We start from the raw sequence: 27,152 nt of genomic DNA on the forward strand, positions 1-27,152 counted from the left end.
CAATTAGATTCTGAGAAGAAATATTTAGAAGTGCAATTACATCATTCTTCGCACACTATTTCAAATGGTCTATTGGCAAAGATGAGGCAACACATGGAGAAGTTGGTTAAAGAACACGAAGCTATGGGCAGAGTATTATGTGCGCTATCACTAATTAAAACAAGTACCGTATCTAAAAGATCATTCTTACGTAGCCTTCAAAATTTAAAAGATGCTGATCGCTGTCTCAATATTCTGCAAAGTATGTCTTTGATAAAAACTAATTCATGTGAAAATATTGCTATTGATTTAGAAGTGCAAAATTGTGCCCTTGAAGTCTCTAAATACCAATCATTGTCAGAGTTTTTATTGTTTATAAATTTGTTTGGATCAAATAACGTTCTAATAGACTCAATTAAATCTAAATTATCAACCTTTGACTTTTTTAACTCTGATGAACAAGAAAAAATCAAGCAGTTGAAGTTAGCAATAGGATTAGATGGTAAAATCAAAATGGCTCACATTCTTAACAAGTTGATGAAAAAAGTTCAACTTAGTTCCCAAATTGCATCAAAAACTGAGCTGGAAAAATTTCTTAATGAAACATGGAGCTATTTTACGAAAGAAACGGAAGAAGCTTTACAATTACTGATGATGAATTTAGCTGCTGAATGGAAAGACGTTCTTGGGCATATAGATGAACTTTTGAAACAATATCAAACTTTGAATAGTAAAAATCCATTAACAAAAGAATACAAGCAAAAAATCTGGGAAATTAAAGAAACATTTTTTTACAATCAAAGACCTAAAATAGAAGAATTTCTTTCAGCCTTTAATGCATTTTCTGAAACGGCAAATGATGGAACAACATTCACAGCATCCCCAACAATGCCTGAGCAAAATACTAAAAACATTTTTGTGATTGGTATAACGGGAAGTGGAAAAAGTTCTACAATTAACTATTTGATAGGAAACATCTTAAAATGTACAAAAGCAGCTCGTGCTGGTTATCCTACGATAGAAGTATCACAGGAAAATGGCAATCAAGTTGCTGTGATAGGCAATAAAAGTGCTTCCTCGGAAACTAAATATGTTCAACCATATTATAACAAAAAAAAACCAGATGGGATTACATACTGGGACTGTCCAGGGTTTTTAGACAGCCACGGGGAAATAGCTAGGATGCGCAATGCTTTTCTTATTAATCGATTCGGCAATGATGTATCACGATACACCATACTATTGGTTGTAGACTCAAATGAGATATTTGCAGCAAAAGGTGGAAGTTTTATAGAATTATTGTTGAAGTTAAAGCTATTATATCCTAAACAAAGAATTGAAAAAAGTATTTCTTTACTAATAACAAAAGGCGTAGAAAGTGAAGAAGACGTTAAAAAAGAATATATTAATCAGTTTCGGGAGCTCGCAATCGAACATAAAGAATGCGCAGATATTTTAAATTCATTATGCGCGGACGATGCAAGGAAGAAGATAGCATTTTTCCCAAGAGTTAAAAAAGTGGGTTTGTTAACAAAAGATTTCTTTCAAGATTTGGATGCAATTAAATATGGCGAAATATTTGAAAATAGAATCCCCGCCATAATTATAGATGATAATACAAATGAACTAGTTGGAAAACTTAACAATATGTTAAACAACTTTGCTCTCTATATTACAAAGGAATGTGCTGAAAAAAAAAAAGAGAGAGTTGATAGAAAAGGTTACACAAGAAAAGTTCAAAAAAAGTGAAATCTTGGTAAAAGATTATAGCATATCATGCACAAGTTTTATTGAAACAGACCAATTTCTAGGGAGATTTATCAGTATATCTGAACACGATGAAAATACTTTCACATTAGAGAATATAGTAAGAACCTTAAAACTTTTATGTGTTTTGAATAATACTTTAACAACTAATCTAGAGATCTGGGCTGAGCCATTTAACGATCTTAATAGAACTTACAAGTCATTAATTGAAAAGCCAGTCATTTCAACTCTTTCAGACGCGTCCATTCAAATCAAGGCACCAATACTTTGTGCTTCTGAAGTTCAAGATTTATATGATTCATCTAAATCAGAAATAAGAACCGCCTCTCTTATATTTATTTTTGACGAAGATTTAAAACTACCGGGTGTCAACTTGTCGATCGCTAGTCAGGAATGGAGGGTATTTGATGAGAAGCAAGTTAACCTCAGTGGAGTTGGTAACAAAAATGCTGGTAGTTTTTATGGGTACGCAAAGTGCATTAAAGGTGGAATGATCTCATTTAACCTAAATGGAGTTAGCGGAAAGGACGGAGAGTTTAACTTTTCCTCCATTGAAAGTCATTTAAAAAAGATCAAAACCGAAAAAGCAAACTTGAAAACAAAGTTAAAGTTCGTTCAGGAATTAAAATCATTCAAGAAATCTGGATTGGATCAGGAGCTCAAGAATCTTCAAGAAGACCAGGATGAGAATAATCTAGAAAAAATAAGACTTATTGAGGAACTAAAAAAGTTAGAAAATATTTGCGAGAAATATCAAAAAATTCCCGAAAAGTATAAAGAAGTTAAGCAATTTGACCAATCAAGTGAAGAAAGTATCGAAAATTTTAATGAAGATTTTTCGACCGATCAATTTAAAAGCACTTAAAATAAAAACTGATAAGTTGTTGAAATCAGCCTTAAAGAACGAAAGCATTTTTAAAAAAACGAATAAAATTTCCATCGATTTAGAAAACGCTATATACTGTTATGATAGGGAATATCGTGAACACCGGGATACCGTAAAGAACTACTTTTCAGATCGTTTGGTAGGCAGTCACGGGATTCACCTCAAACTTAACGCTTATAAATGGAATAAAATTGAAGATATTGAAAAAGATTATGATACTCAATACGAAAATATGAGTACTTATAAGGAAATATGCACTAAGCAGAAGAATGATTTGACAGACAATCTTAAAGAGTTTAATGAGTTATTTAAAGAGCGACTTTATTTTGAAACAAAAAAAATAGAATTTTGGAAAAAATTGCAAGATTCCACTAACATACCGGAATTCGGTGAAATCCTTGGCAAATTAAAAAAAGCAATTGATGACGAAGATAAAAGGAATAAATCTTGGAATGAGATTTTAGGGGAAAATGATATTACTATTCCAGGTTCTACCAATGAAGATGCACTAGTAAAGCGTGTGCAGTTAAGTTCAAAGCATGATAAAGAAAAGTTTTTAAATCAATGTAGAAAGCAGAAAGAAAAATTGGAGCAAATGTTAAAATCTGACGTTCTAGAAAGTATCAGATCGCAGTCAGAAAATGTTTTTGAAATTAAAACTAAAATCAACCTGATCAAAATTAAAAAAAGGTTAAATTATATTGTGGAGAAGTATAATCTTAACGGAATTCTTAAATATGAGTTCAACGATGAAACAGAAGTTGAAAGCTTGCAACATGATCTAGATTCTATTCGCAAGGTATTGTGGTCAAAAGACAATTATTTTGGTTTTATACGCAGTAAACTTAGTAAATTTACAGAGGATGAGCTTGACAATTGGATTAATCGAAAAACTACGTTAAAGAAAAACCTTGATGAAAAAGTGGAAAACGCTACAAAATATCTTCAAGAAGTTTCTAATTTGTACGAGCAGTGTGAAGAAGCAGAAAAACAATACAATGAAGGAAAAAACTGTTTGAACTATGCGTGCAAAAACATAAAAGTGAAAAGAATATTTTGAGCGAGATTAATTTAGAGGATTATGAAAAACTAGATCAAAAAAGGAGCGAATTGTTGGGTAAAGAAGATGAAGTTGCCAAAAGAATATTGAAAAACGAAACTACTAAGACTTGCCGATTCTGGCGCATTGACATTTTTATAATTCTGCATCCTGATTTTCTGCAATCATGAATTGTGAATTCTGGCGCATTGACATTTTTATAATTCTGCATCCTGATTTTCTGCAATCATGAATTATGAATTCTGGCGCATTGACATTTTCTTAATACTACATTGATACTTTTCCATAGTTAATGAATTCAAGATGGCATCGTGTTTTTAATTTTCTGCAATTATGAATTGTGAATTCTAACGAATTGTCATTTTTGTTGACTTACCTTTTTGTGTCCTCGATAATCTTTTTACACTCTGCGATCAAGCTTTTTGCATCTGTCTCTACCTCGTGTTCTAGACTGAAGAGTTGATCATAGTCCATAAATGTAAAGCACGGTTTTATAATTAAAAGGTGGGTGTAAAATTCCATCCGAGTTTCGCAAACAGATGAGAGCAAATGTCGTCGTAAAATCTTTTCTTGTCAACGGTTTTTAAAACTGAAAAATCTTCTAGGCGACATGGATGACTTCTATTTTGGAGCAGCTGAAACAAAATGTACTGCGCGTTCATGAAACTCTTTCTTTTTAATTCTTTCGGCTTGTCTTTTCCGTACACCAGATCGTATAAGAAAGACAAATCCTTAAAATCTTTGATGAGCTGTTCTTCGAGGTACTCTATATCGTCTCGCTTGCCGACGAGCACGTAATAGATGTAGTTGACGTTTTCATACTGATTCGTGTAGTTGAGTTGTTTGAGAAATATTAAAATGTGTTCTTTGGTGATGCGAGAGTATTTCACATTGGTGTTTTCAGAATCAATCAACAAGTTGAGCGCTTTGAATTTTTTCTCTAATTTTTCAAAGACTTCTTCAGGAATCTTGCATTTTTGTTTGCCCTGATATTGTTTTATACATTCTTGAAAATGAATGATGCGCGAGTAAGTGTATTTGTTCATCGAGTTGGATCGGTCGTAGTCTTTATACGGAACAGTCGTTTCTAACATTTCTTGCTGCCCTGAACACAAGAGACAGTATTTTTTATTGCTATCGTCCATTTCAAACTGACTCGGGTCATCGTTGATGCAAAATTTACATTTAGTATGTAAGACAATTTTTTGGGCAATTTTAATATCGATCCATTGTCGTTGAGAAAGCGTTTCTTCTGCAATGGTAAAATATTGACGTTGAAGCTGGTTTTTTTCTTCGTCAAATTTGGCGCGATCCTCAAACGAAAGCTGCGTCTGCAGGATGTCTTGATATCGCTGGATAAGGTGGTTTGTCTTGGCGATGAACGTTATTTTTTCAGTCTTGCGTTTATTCAATTCTTCCTTGATCTCCATCAGATGTTTTTGAGCTTCCTCCGACAGGTCGTGTTTGTTTTCCAAAAGAAGAAATATGGATTTTAAGTGCTCTATATCGTCGATGTTATCCTTGTCAAACTTATCCATAATTTTCGTGTTTAATAAGACAATGCTCATTTTTTTAATGAGAGCTAGTTCATTCTTTTAATCCATCATCGTATTTTTCTATTCTACAGTAAACGATGTACAGATGAAAAAAAATTTGAATTTTGAGTTAAATAAATTTCTTATGTAATAAAAATGGATGAAATAGATGAATTCGATCTTCTTTATATTCTTAATAATGAAGAAGTGAAATATCGTGATGAGAAATCTAGAAGATATCTTAAATTAGAAAAAAACGTTCGAAAGCTTCCAAAGTGTGTTAAAAAATCGTTTATACAAATGATTCAAATGCTATCATTCGAAGAAGTTTTAATAAGATTAAAATCTGCTATTGATACATATAATCATATTGAAATGAGAAAAACAGTGAATAGAAGTTTAGTGCATGCTAACGATGACAAAAGAATTTATCGTGATTATAGTGAAGATATTGTTAAGAATACGAAAGCAAATTTCAATATGAGTAAAATTAAAGAATAATTTTATATATCTTTATATATAAAATTTACAAGAGTTTATTCATAGAATAGCACCTAAAAAGGGAATGCTATTAAAGGGTGAGTTAGGTCCGAGCAATAAGCCAGATCCAATAGATTGATAGCCTTTTCCATTTTTAACAAAGAGTCCTTCACCAATAGTAGGTTTCACCCAAGGTCTTAAAAAGACTCCTGATCCTGCAGCAGTCATTTTCATTCCACTTCCATTCTTTTTCAAGTAAACGATTCCTCTTCCTGCAATTTTATCAACCATAGCAGAGCCGGCAGAAGAGCCTACTCCTGCTAACAATCCAGTGGCGAGAGCAGGAACTACTCTTGTAGCAATAGTGCTACCTATCATACCTAATAACGGTAGAAGAGCTCCGATGAATCCACCTTCAATGGTTGAGTTGTGTGCAAGTTGTCTTTTGCTTAATTTAAGAGTGACTCCTTTACCGGATTCATACGCTTTTGTAATTTTGTTCAATTGCGCATGAGTAATAGCGAGAATATGTTCACCGTTCAAGTCTTGATGAGATAGCCTTATATTGACATCAGTCTTGTCTTGAATCGCTTTTTTTATTTTGTCAGATTGACTTTGTGAAATGTTTAATTTTACTTTTTGGTAACTCATTTTTAAAATAAAAGAAAAAAATTATCGTTGAACAGCGCTGCTCGTAAAAAGGTCTTGAAGCACAGAGGTTATTCTTTCTCTCACGTGAAATCTGAGGATAATGTCTTCACCTCTAAAGTCGATCAAGTTACCGTTTTGATCTATAATTGTTGTTTCCATTCTTGAAATTCTGCTTACTACTATGGGAAGGTAAATCAAGTGGAAAGGTTTTTCGGTAATTTTATAGCCTGGAGGAGTGTCAGGATGAAAAGAGTAAATGTCAGATGTTCTTTTTCCGTTATCATAAGATGATCCAATCACATCGTTTGTGATTCTGATGATGGTCACATCGTCTATTCTCGAAATTGCTTCAGACTCGTAATAGTCAATATAACTTGTGACTTTATCCGGATCTGTTGGATCTTCTTTTTTCTCTACATAGGTATATTCTGCTTTATTAAATCCAAGAACAGGAGCTAAACTGTTATTCACGTTGAAATCCACCCAATATTTTGTTGTAGTTCCAGGTTTTCCAAATTTCAGAGTAGATCTTAAAGTCATTAGGTTTGCACCGATAACAACACCATCCTTTCTATACAAGGTTCCAACTTGTTTTTCCATTTCCTTCTGAAGATAATCATTAATCTCGCTAATTTCATACGCTCCTTCTTCGATGTAAATGGTGTAGCTGTTTGAACCGGCGTTGGGGCTGTATCTGAAAACATTATTTGTCGAATTGATGTTGGTATAGCTGTGAATAGTGTCAAAGCCAACAAGAGCCATTTCATACTTTTTATTAGGATCAAATTCAATGGGGTTGTCAAACTCGGTTTGGATGACGCTGTTTCTTATGGTTGGAGTTTCTTTTTTTGCTTTTGTAAGGAGATAAAATCCGCTCATCTTTTTATATAGAGTTGGGAAAATAAAAATTGTCGAATCCGCTTCGATTTTTTCCACAATCCTTTTTAGAGGATAAATCAATGACGGCGAATCCGTGAGGTTGAGACCAACAATATTTACAAAACTTTTTAAACTCTTCTATCTTCATATCGCTTGAAACGTGATCTTGATAAATGTGGTTTATGTTTTTAAAGTCTTGAGGAAACAAGCAAATGAAATTGGCATTTTCTCTGATGGTTTGTCTAGGTAGCATAAAATAGTTTTGAGCGAGGTAAAAGCAGTCAACGTTAGAATGTCTTCCTCGGATGTAATATTTTTCACATTTGTTTTGTTTTGTCAATTGCAAATCGTCAAAGATCATTAAATTGTTTTTGGATGAATCAAGATCTTCAGGATTAGGCACATCGTCAGCCGTTTCGAAAAATTGGCATTTCATATCTTCTGTGTTATCCCATTTTTTTGAAATTTCATTAATAACGCATTCAGGGCTTACGTTTAATTCCTCAATTTTGTTTTGAATGTTAAACAAATTAAGAATAACTTCCTTTGGCAATTTCTTCTCGAACGAGTTTTTGAGTATTTTATATTCCGGTTGAAAAAGAGATTTTCCAAACACTTGCAAATGATTATAGTCTAACCACCCAGGTCTTAAAAGTAAATTGAGTAGCAACGTTGTTTTTCCACATCCTGATTTCCCAATAATGATTCCACGTATACTTCTAGGCAAAAGCTTGTTATTTTTCCTTTTGTTTTTATTTACATTCCATGACAAATCAATCACTTCCATTTTTTATTATGTTGAATATAAAAAATGTATTGTGTCAAATGCAAAAGAATAACAGAAACGAACAACTTGTACCATTCTATAAGCAAGAGCAATAGAAATATGCTTAAAGGAACTTGTGCCGTCTGCGGAAGAGGCAAATGCAAGTTTGTTTCTGCGAATGAAGTCAATGGAGGAGACTTGGTGGAATCGATCAACAATTTTTCAAAAAAAATAAAGCTTCCATGGGCAAAGTTTCCAGGAGAAATGCACATTCCAGGGATGAATTTTGCAGGACCAGGAACCAATTTAGACAAAAGACTCACATCCACCGATATGTATCAAGATTGGAGCAAACCAGTAGATCGAGTGGACAATGCAGCATACCACCACGATTTAGCTTACAAATATTTAAACGATGTTAAAAGCAGAAATGTAGCAGATCAAATGATGCTTGAAGAAATGAACTCCATTCCAAACCCTACTCAAAAAGAGATTAACGAAAGAAAACTGATCACTCCCATCATCAAAGCCAAAGCTAAATTCGGATTAGGTGTATCTGTTAAAAAAAAGCACCGGAGAACCTGAAATGGACGGATCAGCTTGCAGAGGAGCTTCATAAACCAGTAATACATCATTTTAAAAGAAGAAAAGTGTTTGTGAACGACATCGACGAAATATGGGCTGCTGATTTGGTTGACATGCATTCGTTTTCAAAATTCAACAACGGGGTAAAATATTTGCTCATGGTGATCGACGTGTTTTCAAAGTATGGATGGATCGTTCCGTTAAAGAGTAAAACTGGAGTTGATGTAGCTAACGCTCTAAGAAAAATATTTGAGGAGAGAAAGTGTACAAAGATGTGGGTGGATAAAGGTAAAGAATTTTATAACAAGCATGTACAAGCTATAGGTGTGCAATTATACTCCACTGAAAATGAAGAAAAAAGTTCTGTTGTTGAACGATGGAATAGAACGATGAAAGAGAGAATGTTTAAATATTTTTCAGCCAACAACACCAATAAATACATTGACGTATTAGATGAAATGGTGAAAAATTACAACAACACAAAGCACTCTTCCATCAAAATGACTCCAGTGGAAGCTAGCGATGAAAAGAATAAATATAGGGTTTGGATGAACCTGAATGGAAAGGATCAATCAGAAAGAGCAGAACCAAAATTTTCAATGGGTGACAAAGTGAGGATCGTAAAAAAGAAGTCTCATTTTGAAAAGGGGTATACGCCGAGATGGACTGAAGAGGTTTTTACCGTGACAAATGTTCAGCATACGAATCCACCTACGTATAAAATCGCTGATGCTAACAATGAAGAAATACAAGGTACATTTTATGAACAAGAAATGCAAAAGACGCAACAAGACATATTCAGAATTGAAAAAGTCATTCGAAAGCAAAAGAACAGATCACTAGTCAAATGGCTAGGATATCCAGACTCTTTTAACTCATGGGTGAATAATGAAGAATTGATACGTTTGCAAAAATAGTCGCGTCGTTTTGTACGGCAAGAAAAAAATTTTGATTTTGAGTTAAATAAAAATCTTGTATATAGAAAAGAAATGAGTTTTATTACAATTGAAAGTTTTGATGAGAGTAAATTATCAGTCGGAGAAATTTACTCAGCGACCAAACCAGTAACTTATCAAAAAATACCATTAAAATATTCTTATTCCAATGGCAACGCTCCTCTTGTATTACGATCTCCCATCTTATTTTCGTATGGTGTATGCGAGAATAAAGAACCAGCAACACAAAAATTGACTGGTTATTCAATGTCTTTTGTCTGCTTTGATGCTAAAAAGGGAAAGACAGAAGAAGAAGCAAAGTTTATTAGCATGATGGAAAAGATTACTTTGTTCATTAGAGGTGAAGTAGATAAATTGTCAACCAAACTTAAAAAAGGAGGAAGAAAAAAGCAAATTAATTCAGAAGAATTGAGTATTTTAAAATATAAAGCTGATAATGCTGAATCTACACCAGTCTTTTATGCAAAGACGTTTACTAAAAATGTGCAAGATGAAATACTCATTACTTCTTTATTCCATAGAAAGAAAACAAATCTTGATATACAAAATGGAGTTAAAGGAGAACGCAGTAATAGAAATTTGGTCAAATGCTCTGGACATGATTTTATCAACCAAAGATGTTATGCTATTGGAGGACTTAGAATTGAGGGGGTGTATATTGGTCCTTCGATTGTGTCTATTCAAGTTAAACTGGTGGAGGCTGTCATCATAAAAAATGCGTCTTTGCCTCATAGCATGATGCTGTGTGAAGACTTTGATTTAGAGGTGAAAGAATCAGATGAAATAGAGCAGGATTAAAAAATTTTTTTAGATTCTTTGAATACATAGAATTTCACATGTGAAATTTTTAAAATTTTTCTGAATTTTAAAAAATGATCAACGTTGAAGGGATTGTACTACCGAACAAACCTCTTACCAACTTTCAATTAATAGAGGCTGCAAAAAAGCTTAAAATTAAAAACTTTAGAGGTGTTTTTGTGAGGGATGAATTGCCAGAAAAGACAATGAAAAAAGAATGTGGAATTGTCAACACAGGAGATTCAAGCACAGATGGATTTCATTGGGTGTGTTGGTATAAAGACGGTGATAAGAAATACAGTTTTGACTCTTATGCCCAGCCTCCTCTTGTCGAGCTAGTTCATTATTTGAAAAGTCCTGTTTATTATAACAGCGAGAGAGTTCAATTTGGTGATACGTCTTATTGTGGTCACTTGTGTCTCTACGTCTTGAAAAAATTACAGGAAGGGGTGAACTTTCAAAGCGTTGTTAACACACTTTGGTGAAAAATTTTTTCCCCTCATTAAAAAATGATTGACAAATTTGGAAGAATTGAATTAGGGAGGTATTTTTATGATCCTTATTCAGCAACAGCTATAACAGGTGATCTCTATGTCAGAACAGATGGAAACAGCACCATCACTGCAGATTTAGATTACAACTCTCATAAAATCATCAATTTGGGTGAACCCACCAACGCACACGATGCAGCTACGAAGAATTATGTAGATACGCATTCGTCAGGAGGAGGAACGGTGATTGGAACTACAGATTTGGATTTAAATTTTCACAAAGCCATCAATTTGAATGAGCCAACTAATTTGCATGACGCTGCCACCAAAAACTACGTTGACGTCAGCTCAAGTCAGTGTGTTAAAACAGACGGATCTAGCACCATCACTGGAATCATCGACATGAATTCACACAAACTGATCAATGTGAGCGATCCAACCAATTTAAAAGACGCAGCAACAAAAGGGTATGTAGACACCAAAGTCTCTTACAACGCTATTTCATACACCGACATTAACATGACAGCTCATAAACTAACTAATTTGGCTGAACCAACATCAGCTTCGGATTCAGCTACGAAGAATTATGTAGACACGCATGCTTCAGGTGGAACAGTCATAGGTACAGCAGATTTGGATTTGAACTCTCACAAATTGATCAACGTGACTGATCCAACCAACGCGCAAGATGGATCGACAAAGAATTATGTAGACTTATTGTTACAAAAATCGAGTTTGACCAGTGTCGTTCCAGGATCTAGTTTTACCAGTTTGGGGTTCAAGTCTCAGACCGTAGCAGCGTTAACGACTTCTCCTGTGTTTGCGTTTTCTGGAAAATCAGGAGTGTTGAGAAGATTGTGGCTGGCTTTATACAGCTCCTCTGACACGAATATTCCCGGTCAAGTTTTCATTCGAATCTTTACAGACGGAGAAATCAATGTGGGAAATTATGCAGAAACAACGGAAGGAATTGGAGTGGATAAACAGGACTTGCTACTGATTTGCTTTTTTCACCATTGGGAGGAGCTTTTTACACCAATTCTTTGCAGGGATGCAACATGTTTAACACCACTTCCTTGGGAGGATATTTCACGTTGGACATGCCTTTCAGAAACGACGTCTCCATTCAACTCGTCAACAGAAATGCCACCGCCATCACGTACTGGATTCAACCGTTCATTTCCACACTTGCTTCCATTCCTGCAACCATCCCTCTTTACAAGCTGTACTGCAGAACGTTTCGATATTTGAATACCACTTACGGCAGCGAATACGTTTTGTTGAACACCAACGGAAAAGGAAATGGTGTGTCGTTGAAATACATCAGGATGCACATCATTGGCGCCTCTGGAAACTGGTGGGAATCAAGAGTTAGAATGTACGACGGAAATCTACCTCCTGGAAACGGTACTGTACTCACTCCTTGGACGTCGTACAACACCAACAATTACACGTATTTTCCAGGATATGACGGTGACAGCACATGCTTCTTTTCCTCATCCGGACTGGAAGATTTTTACTTGTCGTCATGGAACGGCTCAAATGTGACTTCGTTTAACAACAAATCAACTGGACTTTTGTATCAATCCACTTCTTCCATCGGTTCCGCCACCACCATCTCTTTTTACAGAAATTTTGGAGAAGCAGATTCTATGCCTACTGTCGCAGCTGGAAGAAGACTCGTTGTCACGCTCAACTCTGGTGATGCTCAAGTCGGCCAATCCGGAAGCTTTTACCTTCTTCTAGGACAAGCCTATTATTACGCTTAAAAAATCACTAGTGATTTCCATGAATCCGCAAACGGATTTACATGGATCTAATGTACAGATAAAAAAAATTTGAATTTTGAGTTAAATAAATTTCTTTTCATATAAAAAATAACAATGAGTATGTCAGATAATGAATTTTTAGAAGATCAGTGCGATGAACTCTATGAAAGCGAAGACGATGATAGTTCTGTTGCTGAGGATAGGCCTTACAATTGGCATATGTTGGTTAACCCTGAAGATGATGATCCAGAGGATATACCTAACAATAATATTGAAGCGAGTGCAAACAGAATACGTCCTCGCAATAGACTTATATTTGTTGACGCTGAAGATGATGATGATCCTGAAGATTTGCCTTACAATGGACCTTACAATGATACTATAGTTTTAGATTACAATTCGATGAGTGTTGAAGAACAAAATGAATATGATGATTATATATATAATGAATTTTTACAAGATATGCGTAATGTAAGCGTAGAATACATTAATGAGGAGGAGAAAAGAAATAGATTAAAGATTGAGGCGTTGATTGAAGGTTTTAAAAAAGATGAATATAGAACGTGTGCTTCTGCTGCTTAAAAACAATAATCATTTTATTCTTTACATGTGAGGAATAAAATGATGTATAAAAAATAATTTTTTTGTGATAATAAAATGGAGAATCATGTGCATAAAAAAAATTTTTTTAATAACGATCGAAAGGCTCGCCATAAATCATATCTTTTTTTCGACAAGTATTTGAAGCATCCTCCTGTAAAAGTGGGAAGTAAGTATGAAATATTTGCTCAAAAAGACATCACATTAAATAAACTGAGTCATCAGAAAATAACTTTTATGTTTGGAATAAAACTTAAAAGCGGATTAGCTTTAGTGAATTTGAGGGAAAGCATAAAATCAAAACTGGATTATTTCAATGATCAAATTATAATATCAGAGTCGGTGGATAATGTGATCATGGAAATTCACAGTAACAGCAAGTCAGATGTTATTATTAAAAAAGGGGAAAGTTTAGGCTTTGTCATTTTCATAAATGAGTGAAAAAAATTATTTTTTTTGTAATAAAAATGGAATACAATCACGATGCTAAATCTAACGCAAAAGCGCATGGACTTTATCCAGTTCTTCCAACAGCTCCTACAGATGATGGAGGACACAATTACCGTCTTCAAAAAATAAGCGAAGTTCAAAAAGAGATGGACAACGAGAGGAAAAAGAGAGTGCATCTCAGCAAAAAGTATCATCGCGCTTTCAGAATCATTTCTTTTGTAGACTCTACGTTGCAAGCAGGTGGTGTTGCACTTGGAGTTGTTGGAACTGGAACTTTGAGCACCATCGCTGCTGCTCCTATTGCGATTGCATGTGAAGGTGTGGCTATTGGAATGGGGTTTTTATCCATTGTAGGAGGACAAGTCAACAAAAAGCTATCATTAAAAGCGGAGAAGCATGAAAAGATTAAAGTGTTGGCCGAGTCGAAATTGAACACCATCAACAGTCACATTTCAAAGGCTTTAGTAGACAACATTGTGAGCGATTCAGAGTATGAATTGATTTTAGACGAGCTTCAAAAGTTTAAGAGTCTGATGAAAGAAATAAGAACTAAAACAAAAATCAACATTGACGAGATAACTAAAGAGTCGTTGATCCAAAAAGGAAGAGAAGATGCAATAAAAGCGTTCAACAACATGTTTAAGAAATCGTAGATTTCCATGGATCTGCACTCGGATCTAAAAAACTAATTTAAAAAACGCAGATAAGTTTGCGTTTAAGTTTTTTCTTGCGTTTTAAAAAATGTCCTTTTTTAAAATACAAGACCCTAACAAGAGGGATGAACTGGTGAAAGAATTTGTTGAAAGAAGAAAAAGAATCTATCAAGATAGTTTGAATGAAAATATTTATGATGCTAATCTTCAGACGGATTTGAGCAAGCTTTACAAGCCTCTGATTGAAAGCAATGAAAAGATGATCAAGAGCATTGAAGAAAGTCGCAATTAACAAGTGCCTCCCAGTTTTGATGAGACAAATCATTTAGGAGATATTTCATACTTCTATTTAAATAAATATAATAAACGTTTCCCAAACAGTTCTAAAAGAGGTTATGAATTTAGTAGAATTGTTGATAGAATGCGCATTGGAAAAATGGAAGTGGAGGTGGATGGAAATGATATCGTTGTTGGAGGAGAAAAGTATGAAGGAACAAAAGGTCTTTGGGAGTTGCTAACCAATCCAAACATTTCAAAAGAATTTTTTAGCAGCAGCATTAACATAGAAGATAAGGAAAACTATAGAAAAATTCTTTTAGACAGTGATGCTATTTATTCAGATACAAACAAGCCAAAAGCCTCCAGAAGCGAAAAATACCGACAAATTATAAAGCCTCTTCGGGACAAAATTAAAAGTGAAACCAAAGTCAAAAAAGGCAATGGTGTGATTATTCTTCCAAGCGATCCAAATGCTCTTGTGGAAAATCTCAACTTGAGCATCGCTGCATGGCATGCTGGAAATAAAGAGTCGAGAAATGTAGCTGTTTCCATTTGCGATGAGCTGTTGAGACAGAATAGGATTAATAAAGACGAATACAAGGCTATGATGGCGTATATCAATATGAAATAAAAAAAATCTTTGTAAATAAAAAAATGATCGTTTATAGAAATAGATATGTTAAGAAGCATATTGTGGGTGGAAGTGGAATCATGGTCACGCTTAAGAATTTCTTGAGAAGAGCAGCAGCTTCAAGCGCTTCAAGAGCAGCATCTACTTTGGCTAATAAAATTGCAAAAACTGAACTGGGAAGAGAAGCCATCATGGCTACTAAATCTGCAGGAAAAGAGCTGGCTTCTGCAGCTATTTCCACTGCTAAAGACGTAGCTATTGATAAAGGTAAAAAGACCATTGAGAAATTGTATGCCAAGACTGGAACTCCAAAACCGCGTGAAGCTGCAAAGAATGATCTCAGTCTTAAAAGCAAGGAAATTATTTCAAGCATTGTTAACAAAGCAGCGGCAGCAGCACCACCAGTTATAGATGAATATTCTATGTTTGGATCAGGATTGTCAAAGAACAACGCGATTAGAATACAAGACTTGGTAAAAAGAGGAAATGGACTTTTGATTGCATGAGGATCTAAAAAATTTTTTTTCTTCGACATATAAAAATGGCAAATTCCGATGTTTTAAATTTTACAGAAGAGATTATTGTGGATGAAGAAATTGAGAGATTCGAGTTTCATGAATACGAGCCTGAGAGTAAAAATCTAAATGTGGATGGAGAAATAAGGATCAATATTGAGAAACAAGATTTGTTCACGCTTCCATCTGAGGCATACCTTTTGGTTGAAGGAAGACTTTTAAAAGCAGATGGAACTTCCTACGCTGATGCAGACCTCGTTACTCTTACTAACAACGGCATCATGTATCTGTTCAGACAGATTACTTATCGTTTGGATGGTCGAGATTTTGAAGTCATTTTCGACCCTGGACAAGCTACCACCATGATTGGATACCTCAAATATCCAATAGAGTTCCAATTGTCTGAAGGAATGAATCAGCTGTGGCAAAGAGACACATCAGCTTTAGCAAATGAAGCCAACACTGGATTTATCCAAAGACGAGATTACATCATCAAGCAAAGTGAAGAAAAAGGATCGTTTTCGTTCTGCATTCCTTTAAAACACATTTTTGGATTTTGCGATGATTACGATAAAGTGATCTATGGAGTTAGTCATAAACTTACTCTTGTGAGAAAGAGTGATAGTGATGCTATTTTTAGAGCAGAAACAGCAGCTGCAGGAAAAATAGATCTTAGCAAATTATCCTTGTTTATGCCTCATGTCACACCCTCTATCGCAGCTAGTAACAATCTTTACAAAATCATTGAATCAAAAGTAAAGCTTCCAATTTCGTTCAGATCTAGACAATGTGAAACCATCGCTGTTCCTGTATCCAACAACTTTAGTTGGACGCTAAGCACAAAATCTGGTAGTGAAAGACCAAGGTATGTCATTGTCGGATTTCAAACCAATAAATCTGGAAGTCAAGTAGAGAATCCTGCAGTCTTTAATCACTGCGACTTGAAGAACATGTATGTCACTTTAAACAGTGAAAGATATCCTGCTGTTGATTACGATTTAGACTTTAATAACAACAAATACTCAAGAGCATATAGAGACGCCTCTAAGTTTGACAATAGACTTTATGGTGTAAACGAACTTATATCTCAACCTAATTTGACTGCCTTAAATTATAAATACATTTGTCCTCTTTTTGTTTTCGACGTAAGCAAGCAGTCTGAGAGGTTAAAATCGGGAGTGATAGATATGAAAATAAAAGCGACATTCAATGCAAACGTTCCTGCAAACACTCAAGCCTTTGCTATCGTCATTTCCGATAGATTGCATACCCTTGAATCAGATGGAAACAGATTTACTTTTGTTTATTAGATGTAGAGCATCCAATTCATTGAAATGTTTTTCAAAAAATAATATTTTTTAAAATAAAAAATGAGATATACGAAAAAGGATTTGAAAAAATTACTGAAAGAAAACGGAATTTCTAAAACGTCAAACAATAAAATGTCATTATTAATGCTTGCGATTGAAAACAACTTGATTGATAAAAACATATTGATTAAAGACGTGAAGGAAGATCGACCCGTGGGTAGACCTAAAAAGGATTTAAATCTGTTAAAAGAAGAATAAAATGATACAGTTTTTTCCATTTTTTCTAGAATGTAGTATCAAAGAGGCTGACATAAATAAAAAAAGACATCTTAAGCTTCTTGCTTTTGGAAAAACAGGTGTGTTTCACGAATCTGTTTACGTCACTGAAAACGAAAATTTTAATATTCCAAAAGAGTACAGTGAGGAAGAGAGAGACAAGCTTTACCTACTTGTATGGAGTGGTGAGACAGAATATTCACGAATGGAAAAGAAAATCAAAGAGCATCTCAGTACTTGGAAAGTCTTGCCTAAAAAAGAAAAGCTAAGAATGATTGACAATTATGTGCTTGGTTTGGATTGTGATTTCGAGGAGAAGAAAAAGATTTCTGGAAATCTAAAAAGCGCAATTTTAAATCATTCACTAGGTTCCAATGATATTGTGTATGAAAACTTTAGAATCCTTCAAATCCATGTAAATTCTTCAGATGTTAGAAATGAAAAAAATTGATTTAAATAAAATCTTGATATAATAAAAAAATGCCATACACAAGAAAGTTTTTGAAAAATTTGTTAAAAGAAAATAATGTTTCCAAAACGTCAGACAATAAAATGTCGCTCATGATGATTGCGGTTGAGAACAACTTGATTGATAAAGATGCCATTTTGGAAAACTCGAAAGAGGTGAGACCAGTGGGAAGACCTAGAAAAAATGAGAAAAAAGAAAAGAAGCCTCTTGATCCTAAATATGTTAGACTTGGTTTAATTAGAAATAATCCTTTAAATTTAAAAATAACTCATGTTGATACTGGTGAGGTGGTGGAATACAAATCTGCTTATGAATCACAGAAAAAGACTGGACATGGATGGCAGTACTTTGAAAGTAGAAATGGAAAAATAGTAGATGGATACAAATATGAGATTTCTGGAGTAAGAAGTTTTTAAATTCAATATAAGAATTTAAAAAATTGAAAAATGATATAAATAAAAAATCTTGTTTTAATAAAATGGAAAACAAAACAGTGAAAGAATTAAAAGAAATTGCTAAAGAGGAGAAAATAAGAGGATACTCTAAAATGAGAAAGGGGGAACTTATAATGGCTTTGCAGCCTCCTAGAGTTGTCTCTGCTCCTGCTTCTTTTCGTAGACCTACTGTGATGAGGTTTGTTCGACCGGCTGTAAAAGTTTCAATCAAGCCGACAAAAGTAAGGCTTGTTTCTTCTGCAGTACAAAAGCCTCCTATTGCTCTAAAACCAGCTCATTTGCAAAGGCCTATCCTTGACGAACCTGTTTTAGATTTAACACCTGCCATAACACCAAAACCAGTCATTCCACCGAGACCTTCATTTTTTTCAAGTCTGAAGACAGCTGCAAAAAGTGTAGCGTCCTATGTTGGATAGAACCCTACGTTCCTGAAGTAGTCAAGGAGAAGGTAAGCAAATCAGCAAAACAAATCGATAAAAAGATACAGTCTATCAAATCGCTTGTATCAAAAACAGTATTCAAACAGCCCTTGCCAAAGCCAATTAAAGTAAAGTTTAAAATGACTGAACATTCAGCGGAGGGTTCTGTGAGACAATTTTCTTATAGACCTTCTTCTCGATATCAAGACCTTGCATCCTTTTTTAATTTGGTGAGAGAGTCTGCCATTCAAACCATGGAAGGGGAAAGAAATACAAAGGTAAGAATTATTTTAACGTGTGAAATGAAATCTGTAAGCATGATGACTGGTGAAGAAGTGACTCGGGAAGCAAGCTTTTCATCAAGATCAGAGATTGTTCTAGCAACTACAAATGTAAGAGAGCTCATGGGTGAAATGGAAGGAAAAGTCTTGGAAAGTAGTGTCAAATACAATGCTTTAGGATCTAATTGCACTATATCTAAGATTTTAAGAATGGACATTAACTTTACTGATTACGAGCCTATCAGCGGTTCTTCCTATATTGAGCTGTCTAAAGAGCTGAAAGACAAAAAGGCAATCATCAACATGGAAAACAAGGACGATCAATGCTTTAAATGGTCAGTCACTCGAGCGTTGAATTTAAAAAATAGAGACAACGAAAGAATTGATAAAGACTTGGTTCTAAAATCAGAAGAACTGAATTGGGAAGGAATGGAGTTTCCTGTCAAGCTTAATAAAATCAATAAGTTTGAGAAAAATAATCCAGACATTAGCACCAACGTCTTTGGGTATGAAAATAAAAAACTTTACCCTTTGAAAATATCTGACTTTGTAGATCGAAAGCACTGCATTGATTTGTTGCTTATTTCAAACGAAGACACTGACCATTACTGTCTCATTAAAAGTTTGAGTCGGTTATTATCTACACAAACATCAAATCATCAGCACAAAATGTATTATTGCAGAAATTGCTTACAAGGTTATGACCAGGAAGAAAAGCTTCAACAGCATCAACCTTATTGCTATGACAACGATGCAGTAAGAATCGAACTTCCTAAAGAAAGAACAACCGTTCATTTTAAAAACTATAACAAGTCTATGAGAGTTCCATACGTTGTATATGCAGACTTTGAAAGTTTCATCAAACCTCTTAACACTTGCACACCGAATTCGAAAGAGTCGTACACCAAACAATATCAAAAACACGTTCCAAGCTCCTTCTGCTATTATATCAAATGCTTTGACGATAGCCTTTACAAAGGAGAACCAGTCATGTACACAGCTGAAAGCGAAGAGGATGACGTAGCTCAAAAGTTTATAACCATGCTTGAAGCTGACCTTATAAAGATTCTCGACAAGATTGATATAGTAAAAAAGAAAGTGGTAACGGATGAGGATGAAAAGAATTTTGAGCCTGCAACTCTATGTCATATTTGTGAATCAGATCTTAACAGTGACAAAGTGTGGGATCACTGTCATTTAACTGGAAAGTATCGAGGAGCTGCTCATAACAAATGCAACTTGAATTATAAACTTCCAAAATTCATACCCATCATTTTCCATAATTTGTCCGGTTATGACAGTCATTTGTTCATCAAGAAATTAGGTGGAAAGCTCAATTGCATACCCAACAATGAAGAAAAATATATCAGTTTCTCGAAAAAAATCAAAGTAAGAGAATTTATTAATAAGAAAGGTAAACTTCAGGAAGTATGGAAAGAATTGAGGTTTATCGACAGCTACAGGTTCATGAGTTTCAAGTTAGAAGATCTAGCTAAAAATCTAAACAACGACCAATGCAAAAACGTTGCTCAATATTACTCTGGAGAAAAGTTTGATTTATTAAGAAAAAAAGGTGTTTACCCTTATGACTGGGTGGACTCGATTGAAAAGTTCTCCGAAACGCAATTACCTCCTATTGAAGCATTCTATTCCAAACTGAATGATGAGGGGATAAGCTGTGAAGACTATGCACATGCGCAAAACGTGTGGAATGTATTTGGATGTAAAACGTTTAAAGATTACCAAGAACTGTACAACAAGTCAGACGTGCTGATACTTGCTGATATCTTTGAAAATTTCAGAGACGTGTGCCGTACCTATTACAAGCTTGATCCTGCTTGGTATTACACCTCACCTGGTTTGGGTTGGGATGCCATGTTAAAACTAACTGGAATTCGGTTAGAGCTTCTGTCTGATATTGATATGCTTAATATGATAGAAAAAGGGATACGCGGTGGAATTTGCATGATCAGCAAACGACATGGAACTGCTAACAACAAATACATGAGTGATTATGATCCTTCACAACCTTCGAAATTCATTCAGTATTTAGACGCAAATAATTTATATGGATGGGCTATGTGTAAGCCTCTTCCTTTTAGAGGATTCAGATGGATGACTGAAGAGGAGCTTGCTAATTGGAAATCCATGTCTTGTATTCTCGAAGTGGACTTGGATTATCCTAAAAGTCTACACGATTTACACAACGACTATCCTTTAGCTCCTGAAAGACTAAAAATTAATAAAGTGGACAAGCTCGTTCCTAATTTAAACAACAAAGAAAAATACGTCATTCATCATGAAAACCTAAAACTCTATGAACGACTTGGATTGATCACTACTAAAATTCATCGAGGTGTCACCTTTGAAGAAGAACCCTTCATGAAACAATACATCGATCTCAACACTGGATTAAGAGCAAAAGCTAAAAACGAGTTTGAAAAAGAATTTTTTAAACTCATGAATAACTCTGTCTTTGGAAAAACCATGGAGAATATTCGAAAGCATGTTGATATTAAACTAATCACCACAAGAAAAGAAGTCTTGAAATTGTCAAGAAAGTCTAATTATGATAGAAATACCATTTTTGATGAAAACCTTACTGCAGTTCATATGAAAAGAACAAAACTCTTTTACAACAAGCCTGTTTACTTAGGACTAAGCGTTCTAGACATAAGCAAAACTTTGATGTTTGATTTCCATTACGACTATATCAAACCTAAATACGGAGATAGCGCGAGATTACTCATGACTGACACTGACTCGCTCATCTATGAAATCGAAACGAAAGATTTTTATCAAGACATTGTTGATGATCTTGAAACAAAATTTGACACGAGCAACTTTTCTAAAGACCATCCTGCTATTGAAAACGTTGGATTCAAAGTAGGGTTAAATAATAAGATTATCGGCATGTTCAAAGACGAGGCTGGTGGAAAAATAATTAAAGAGTTTGTTGGACTTCGTCCTAAGCTCTACTCTTACAAAACCTATGAAAAAGAAGAGAAAAAATGCAAAGGGGTTAAAAAGAAAGTTGTTGATAAACACATCACTCATCAAGATTATAAAGACTGCTTAATGAATAAGATAGAAAAGCTTGCAGCCATGAACGTTATCCGATCTCATCAGCATAACATTTACACCGAAGAAATCAACAAAGTCGCACTCAGCGCTAACGATGACAAAAGACACATCTTGCAAGACGGAATTCACACGCTAGCCATTGGACATTACAAACTAAAACCATGCTTTACATTTATGGATTATGATCAACTCTTCAGTCCAGAACACGAGGCAGAGACACAAAAAGGTAAGTCAACAAAAATGATTGCAGAAAATTAAAAACACGACGCCATCTTGAATTCATTAAGTATTAAAAAAATGTCAATGCGCCAGAATTCATAATTCATGATTGCAGAAAATCAGGATGCAGAATTATAAAAATGTCAATGCGCCAGAATTCACAATTCATGATTGCAGAAAATCAGGATGCAGAATTATAAAAATGTCAATGCGCCAGAATCGGCAAGTCTTAGTAGTAACGAAGCACATTTGGAAGAAAGAATTGAACGCTCATTTGACGATCGAGATATAGGAGGCAAGATCGCTTTCATTTTTAAAGAAGTTCTCGTCTTTACGAGGCAGTATTACGAGAAATATAAACTTTCTGGCTCAGATGGTACAAAAGGTAGCAACAGTGGTGGATTTCTCTTTGAAGGAGATAAAAGTCATGTTAAATATATTGAACAAAAGGTTGGTGAAGGAGGTAAAAATGCAATTCTTCTAGAAGGTGTATACATTAATGAATATTCTTTCCCACTGGTCAGAAATCTTTTTGGAATAAAGCCCATAAAAGAAAAGGCTGCAGCAGAGGAAAAGTTAGACTCTCATGGTGGTTGTAATGTTTTACTCCCCGTAGCGATTACAAACAATATAATTAAAGTTTCCGAGAAAAGGACCGTTATTGCTCGCTTTGCATTTGGTCCTAAAATTACTATTGCCATTCTAGCAATCCAGAGTATACTATCTCCTTTAGTGGCAGTGGCAAGTTCTCATTGGTTATATGGACCTTATAAAGCGGAAGGGGGAAAAGCTCAAGACGGAGAAATAGAAGAGGTTAAGGAATCACAAAAGAATTCGAAATCTGAGTTAGAGAACTACATAAATACCCCTCAAGTGCAAGATCTAACTTTATCCATCTTATGTAGCTCCGGAGGTAACTGATTTCACAAATGAGGGAAAATGATATCAGATATAAAGTAAAAAGATTTACAAGTTATACAAGTCGTTTAATAAACTGTTGGTAATTATTTAAAAAGCTCATTTTAGAAAATGAACTTCAATTAAAGAAATTCGATATATTCAAACTTACTTAAAATGTAATCAGAAACGTTATGGAAAATATTCAAACTAAATTAAAGTTAGTTCAAAATTTTAGGCGTATATAGTTAAAATAGTTACCTAGTTGCTTCATAGTTATAGATTGGCTAATTGAAAACTGAACGTCACTAAGTGTAACAATTTTACTTCCATGAATCTCCTTAATCCTGATATAGTTTATTTCTTAAAATTTGACAACTAAATTCAAGAAAAAGACTCTGTATTTATTTCCACTTTAAATGTTGGTGGTCAAACATTGACTTGTCGATTTGTACAAAATGGTGGTACAAAATCCTTAAGTCTTTGTTTCTAACTTACGCTGCTTACACATTCTAAATTAAAAGAACGAAAAACATAAAGAATATAAAAATTTTGTCAACTAATACTCTCATTGCAAAATTTATCTTTTTACAGTAAATCTAAAATTTATTAATGAAGGAGAAAATTATATTGGAATGTTAATAGTAAAGGTGTAACTAAAAATTTAGTAAAATCAAATTTTGAAGTTTGTTAACATTTTTTTCGTTATTCATTCATCTTTTTTTTTTTCTTTTAAATTGTTTCATGAATTTTTTAAACAAGTTATAATATATGCAATAATTAAAACATATATTATATGTAGTATGTAATATGTTTAGTAATTTAACTCTTAAATTTTTTAATAGCCCATTAGTTGTGCAAATCTTCTTTAAATTGTATTCCATTTTATCTATGTGATTTTATCTATGTGATTTTATCTATGTGATTTTATCTATGTGATTTTATCTATGTGATTTTATCTATGTGATTTTGAGTAATATTCTCTTTGAATAATATGCAATTAGTGACAACAGATATACAAAAATGACAGAATCTTTCATTGAAAACTAAATCTTATTACTCGTTTTTTACTACACAGACTCGCAGATTTTTTACTAGTGCTTAACACACTCGTAGATTTTGAGAATTTACCTGGTAGGTATCAATAGCGCAACTACAAAGTAACAATTACATTTGAAAAACATGAAAAACATGTCGTAAGACGGGCATTTAATATTATTTTCGATATCATCATGCCAAATGATTCGCTTATTATCAAACAGCCAAATCTTTGATCCAATACTTTGATCCAAATCTTTGATCCAATTCCGTTCTAGATAAGTTTTCTAAAAGATCAAAAATTTATAATGAAACTAAGAAATCAAAATTTTAAATCAAAATTTTTAATCAAAAATTTATAATGAAACTAAGAACGCTTAAATTAAAGTTTACAAAAAAAATTGATAATGAAAAAGAGTAAACTACCATTAAATGTAGTGTAAGACACAGAAAACCATAATTCAATATTATTGCAAAAATAAGACTATTATAGTATCATTAATTATATCAACGTTATACAATTGATACTAATTACTTAAATTTCCAGAGAAACAAAGATTACAAATGTTTTTAGAAAAGAGAGTGCTATAATAACATGCGAGGAAAAATAGAACAAAAAAAAGCTAAATGTGATATAGAAAAAAAGACTTAAAATATGCGTAATTTAAAAATATTTCAAAAATAGAGGGTTTTTAACTGGTGACCAAAAGAAGAAGCAGAGGTTATGTGAAAAAAAAGCAATCTTAAAAAATGGTATTAGTTGATTGTAAAGAAAATTCATGATGATTAATTTCAACTTTGAGAAAAAGAAATGATAGAAAAATGTAATTGCTTGTAATGAAAAAAATTTTAAAAAAGATAGTAGAATAAAAAAAGGAATCGCAGAACAAAGGCAATTATAAAAAGACAGTAGAATCAAGCTAAAAGGAAAAAAAAAAAAAAAAGAAACAACACTTGTAGTAACCATAACAAGTCAAGCAAAAACACAACAAAAATAAAAGATAATGAAATAACAAGAACGAATTATCTTTTGTGATGACAAAAACGAAGCCTAGGATGACTATAACGATGTTTTAAAAGTTTGCATTTTCTGTATGTTTCATAAACGAATCCTGCCATTTTAGTATCAGCCTCAAGTGCTGAATACATGAAGTAATCAACTTTTTTGACCTAGACAAAATATATTTATTTTTTTTTTAATAAAAAAAAAGCAAAAACTTTTTTAGTAAAAGAAAGAAAAAGAATATATTTAAATTTTAATAATTTTATAAATTGGTTGTATTAAGTTGCAACACGATTATACTTCTCTTGAATCTTAAAAAAAAAAAAAGAAAAAGAAAGAGAAATGATAACAACTTTATAAGTAGCAGCAAGAAAATCAAGATTATGTTTAAATTTTGTTAATTTTATTTTTTAATTTTCCAAACTGGTCATATAAAATAGTCATACGGCTGTACTTCAATTAAATTTTCTTTTGAATCTGAAAAGGACAGCCATTTCAATTTTCCAGCTGTAGTCCCAAAGTACTGAAAGGCTCAATTCACCTCGATATCTTTTTTCTATTACTGCAAACCCTTGATAGATGCACTCTCTTAGTCTTCGCTGGTTGCCCCATAAATTGATCGAGATATATTTTCAGATATGAGAAACTTACTTACAATTGAACGTCGCTATTTTCTTGTCAATCGCCTTTACGAAGCTTTTTACTAATCCTAAGATGTAGTGTAACAAAAGTAGTTTATTCTTATAACTTGTCTGTAAGTCATGGGTGCATCGTGTTTTTACTTCCTAATTGTAATGTCAACCGCGGCTGCCAGTCTCTTGTGGTATACTGCAATTTAAAAGTGCGTCTGTAGAAATGAGACAACAATTTCTTGAATTCTCATGAACTTATTGGTAATATCCAATGATATCCTAATACCAAAGGGTATTATCTCTCTAATACGAGGTAATGCCCTTTTGTAACCACATTACATTTACATTGAATGGATAACATCATGGTCTTCTATAATACTAAGCCTAGTCAACGCCATAACAGGCTGCAAAAACTAAAAAACATTTTGCTCTTTAAATTTATATAATTTTTATTAAGGGCATATAAAATGCAACTACATAACCGAAAAATCAGGTTTTCGGGTAATTTTAATGTAGAAATGGAAGACGCAACAAATTGCGAAAGACAGACACAACAAATTGCGTAACGATTAATTTCGTACTCCATTTTACTTTACTGTTTAACCCTTTTTACACTTTATGTAATCCTTTCAAGTTGCGAAAAGCTGGCTGATCGACGCAATCAGAGTTTGCTTTGTCAACTCTAAGAGTAAACAACTGAATCCGTGCATCAAAGCATAAAAAAATACTAAGAATTAAAAAGATAAAAATCCATACTGAGTGAATTTATAATTTGTAATTATTTTGTTGAACGAAAAATGACCAAGCGAGGCTGCTATAAAATGACCAAGCGAGGCTGCTATAAGCAAAGAGAAGGGGTGTGATTTTGGAACTTATATATTTTGAAAAAAAAACAAACACGGTATCTAGATCTATCCTAGCTTATCAATTCACTTATAATCCGCAAATACTTTAAAGAGACCACTTAATAGATAGATCCTTCTGATTTCAATGTTTCGTTAATTCTGATTTTAGTATTACAGATCATAAACAATAAAAGGCAATTTGCCTAAATCCAACCGAAACATCTCGTAAATTTCAATTTTATGTTTGCAAGTTTTAGACTATTTAATACGATTATCTCCATTTTATATGACATTATACTATATGTGTAATACATTATATGGAGATATCACACTATATATGAAATCTCCATATTTATATGTGTTATCTCCATTTTATATCTCAAATTTACGTTATATTTAAAACTCTTTTCTTTCTTCATGCGCGCGTTACGAATTGCGAAACAGCTGCGAAATAGCCTAAACCAATGCAGATCTTGATTATTCCTGACCATATA

The 27,152-nt window shown here is 33.6% G+C and overlaps 1 protein-coding gene across 1 annotated transcript; it reads left to right on the forward strand.

Moving 5' to 3' along the window:
* Positions 1-15,238: 15,238 nt before the first annotated feature.
* On the forward strand, positions 15,239-17,040 carry LOC149889324 (uncharacterized). Its single transcript, XM_090084189.1, has 2 exons — positions 15,239-15,557; positions 15,788-17,040. Exons 1-2 carry the CDS (start codon positions 15,239-15,241, stop codon positions 17,038-17,040), a joined length of 1,572 nt encoding a protein of 523 aa, XP_089940315.1.
* The last annotated feature ends 10,112 nt before the right edge of the window (positions 17,041-27,152 follow it).

The sequence above is a fragment of the Hydra viridissima genome, unplaced genomic scaffold, assembly GCF_058129835.1.
Source record: "Hydra viridissima isolate aposymbiotic clone 2 unplaced genomic scaffold, HvirCarnegie_v1 scaffold_4, whole genome shotgun sequence".
In the NCBI taxonomy this organism is placed as follows: domain Eukaryota; kingdom Metazoa; phylum Cnidaria; class Hydrozoa; order Anthoathecata; family Hydridae; genus Hydra; species Hydra viridissima.

Excerpts from the sequence above, each read along its gene's own strand:
- LOC149889324 (XM_090084189.1), top strand. The coding sequence starts at position 15,239 with ATGATCGTTTATAGAAATAGATATGTTAAGAAGCATATTGTGGGTGGA. Across the intron at positions 15,558-15,787 it reads AGCTGCAAAGAATGATCTCA|AAGAGATTATTGTGGATGAA; the intron begins GTCTTAAAAGCA and ends TAAATTTTACAG.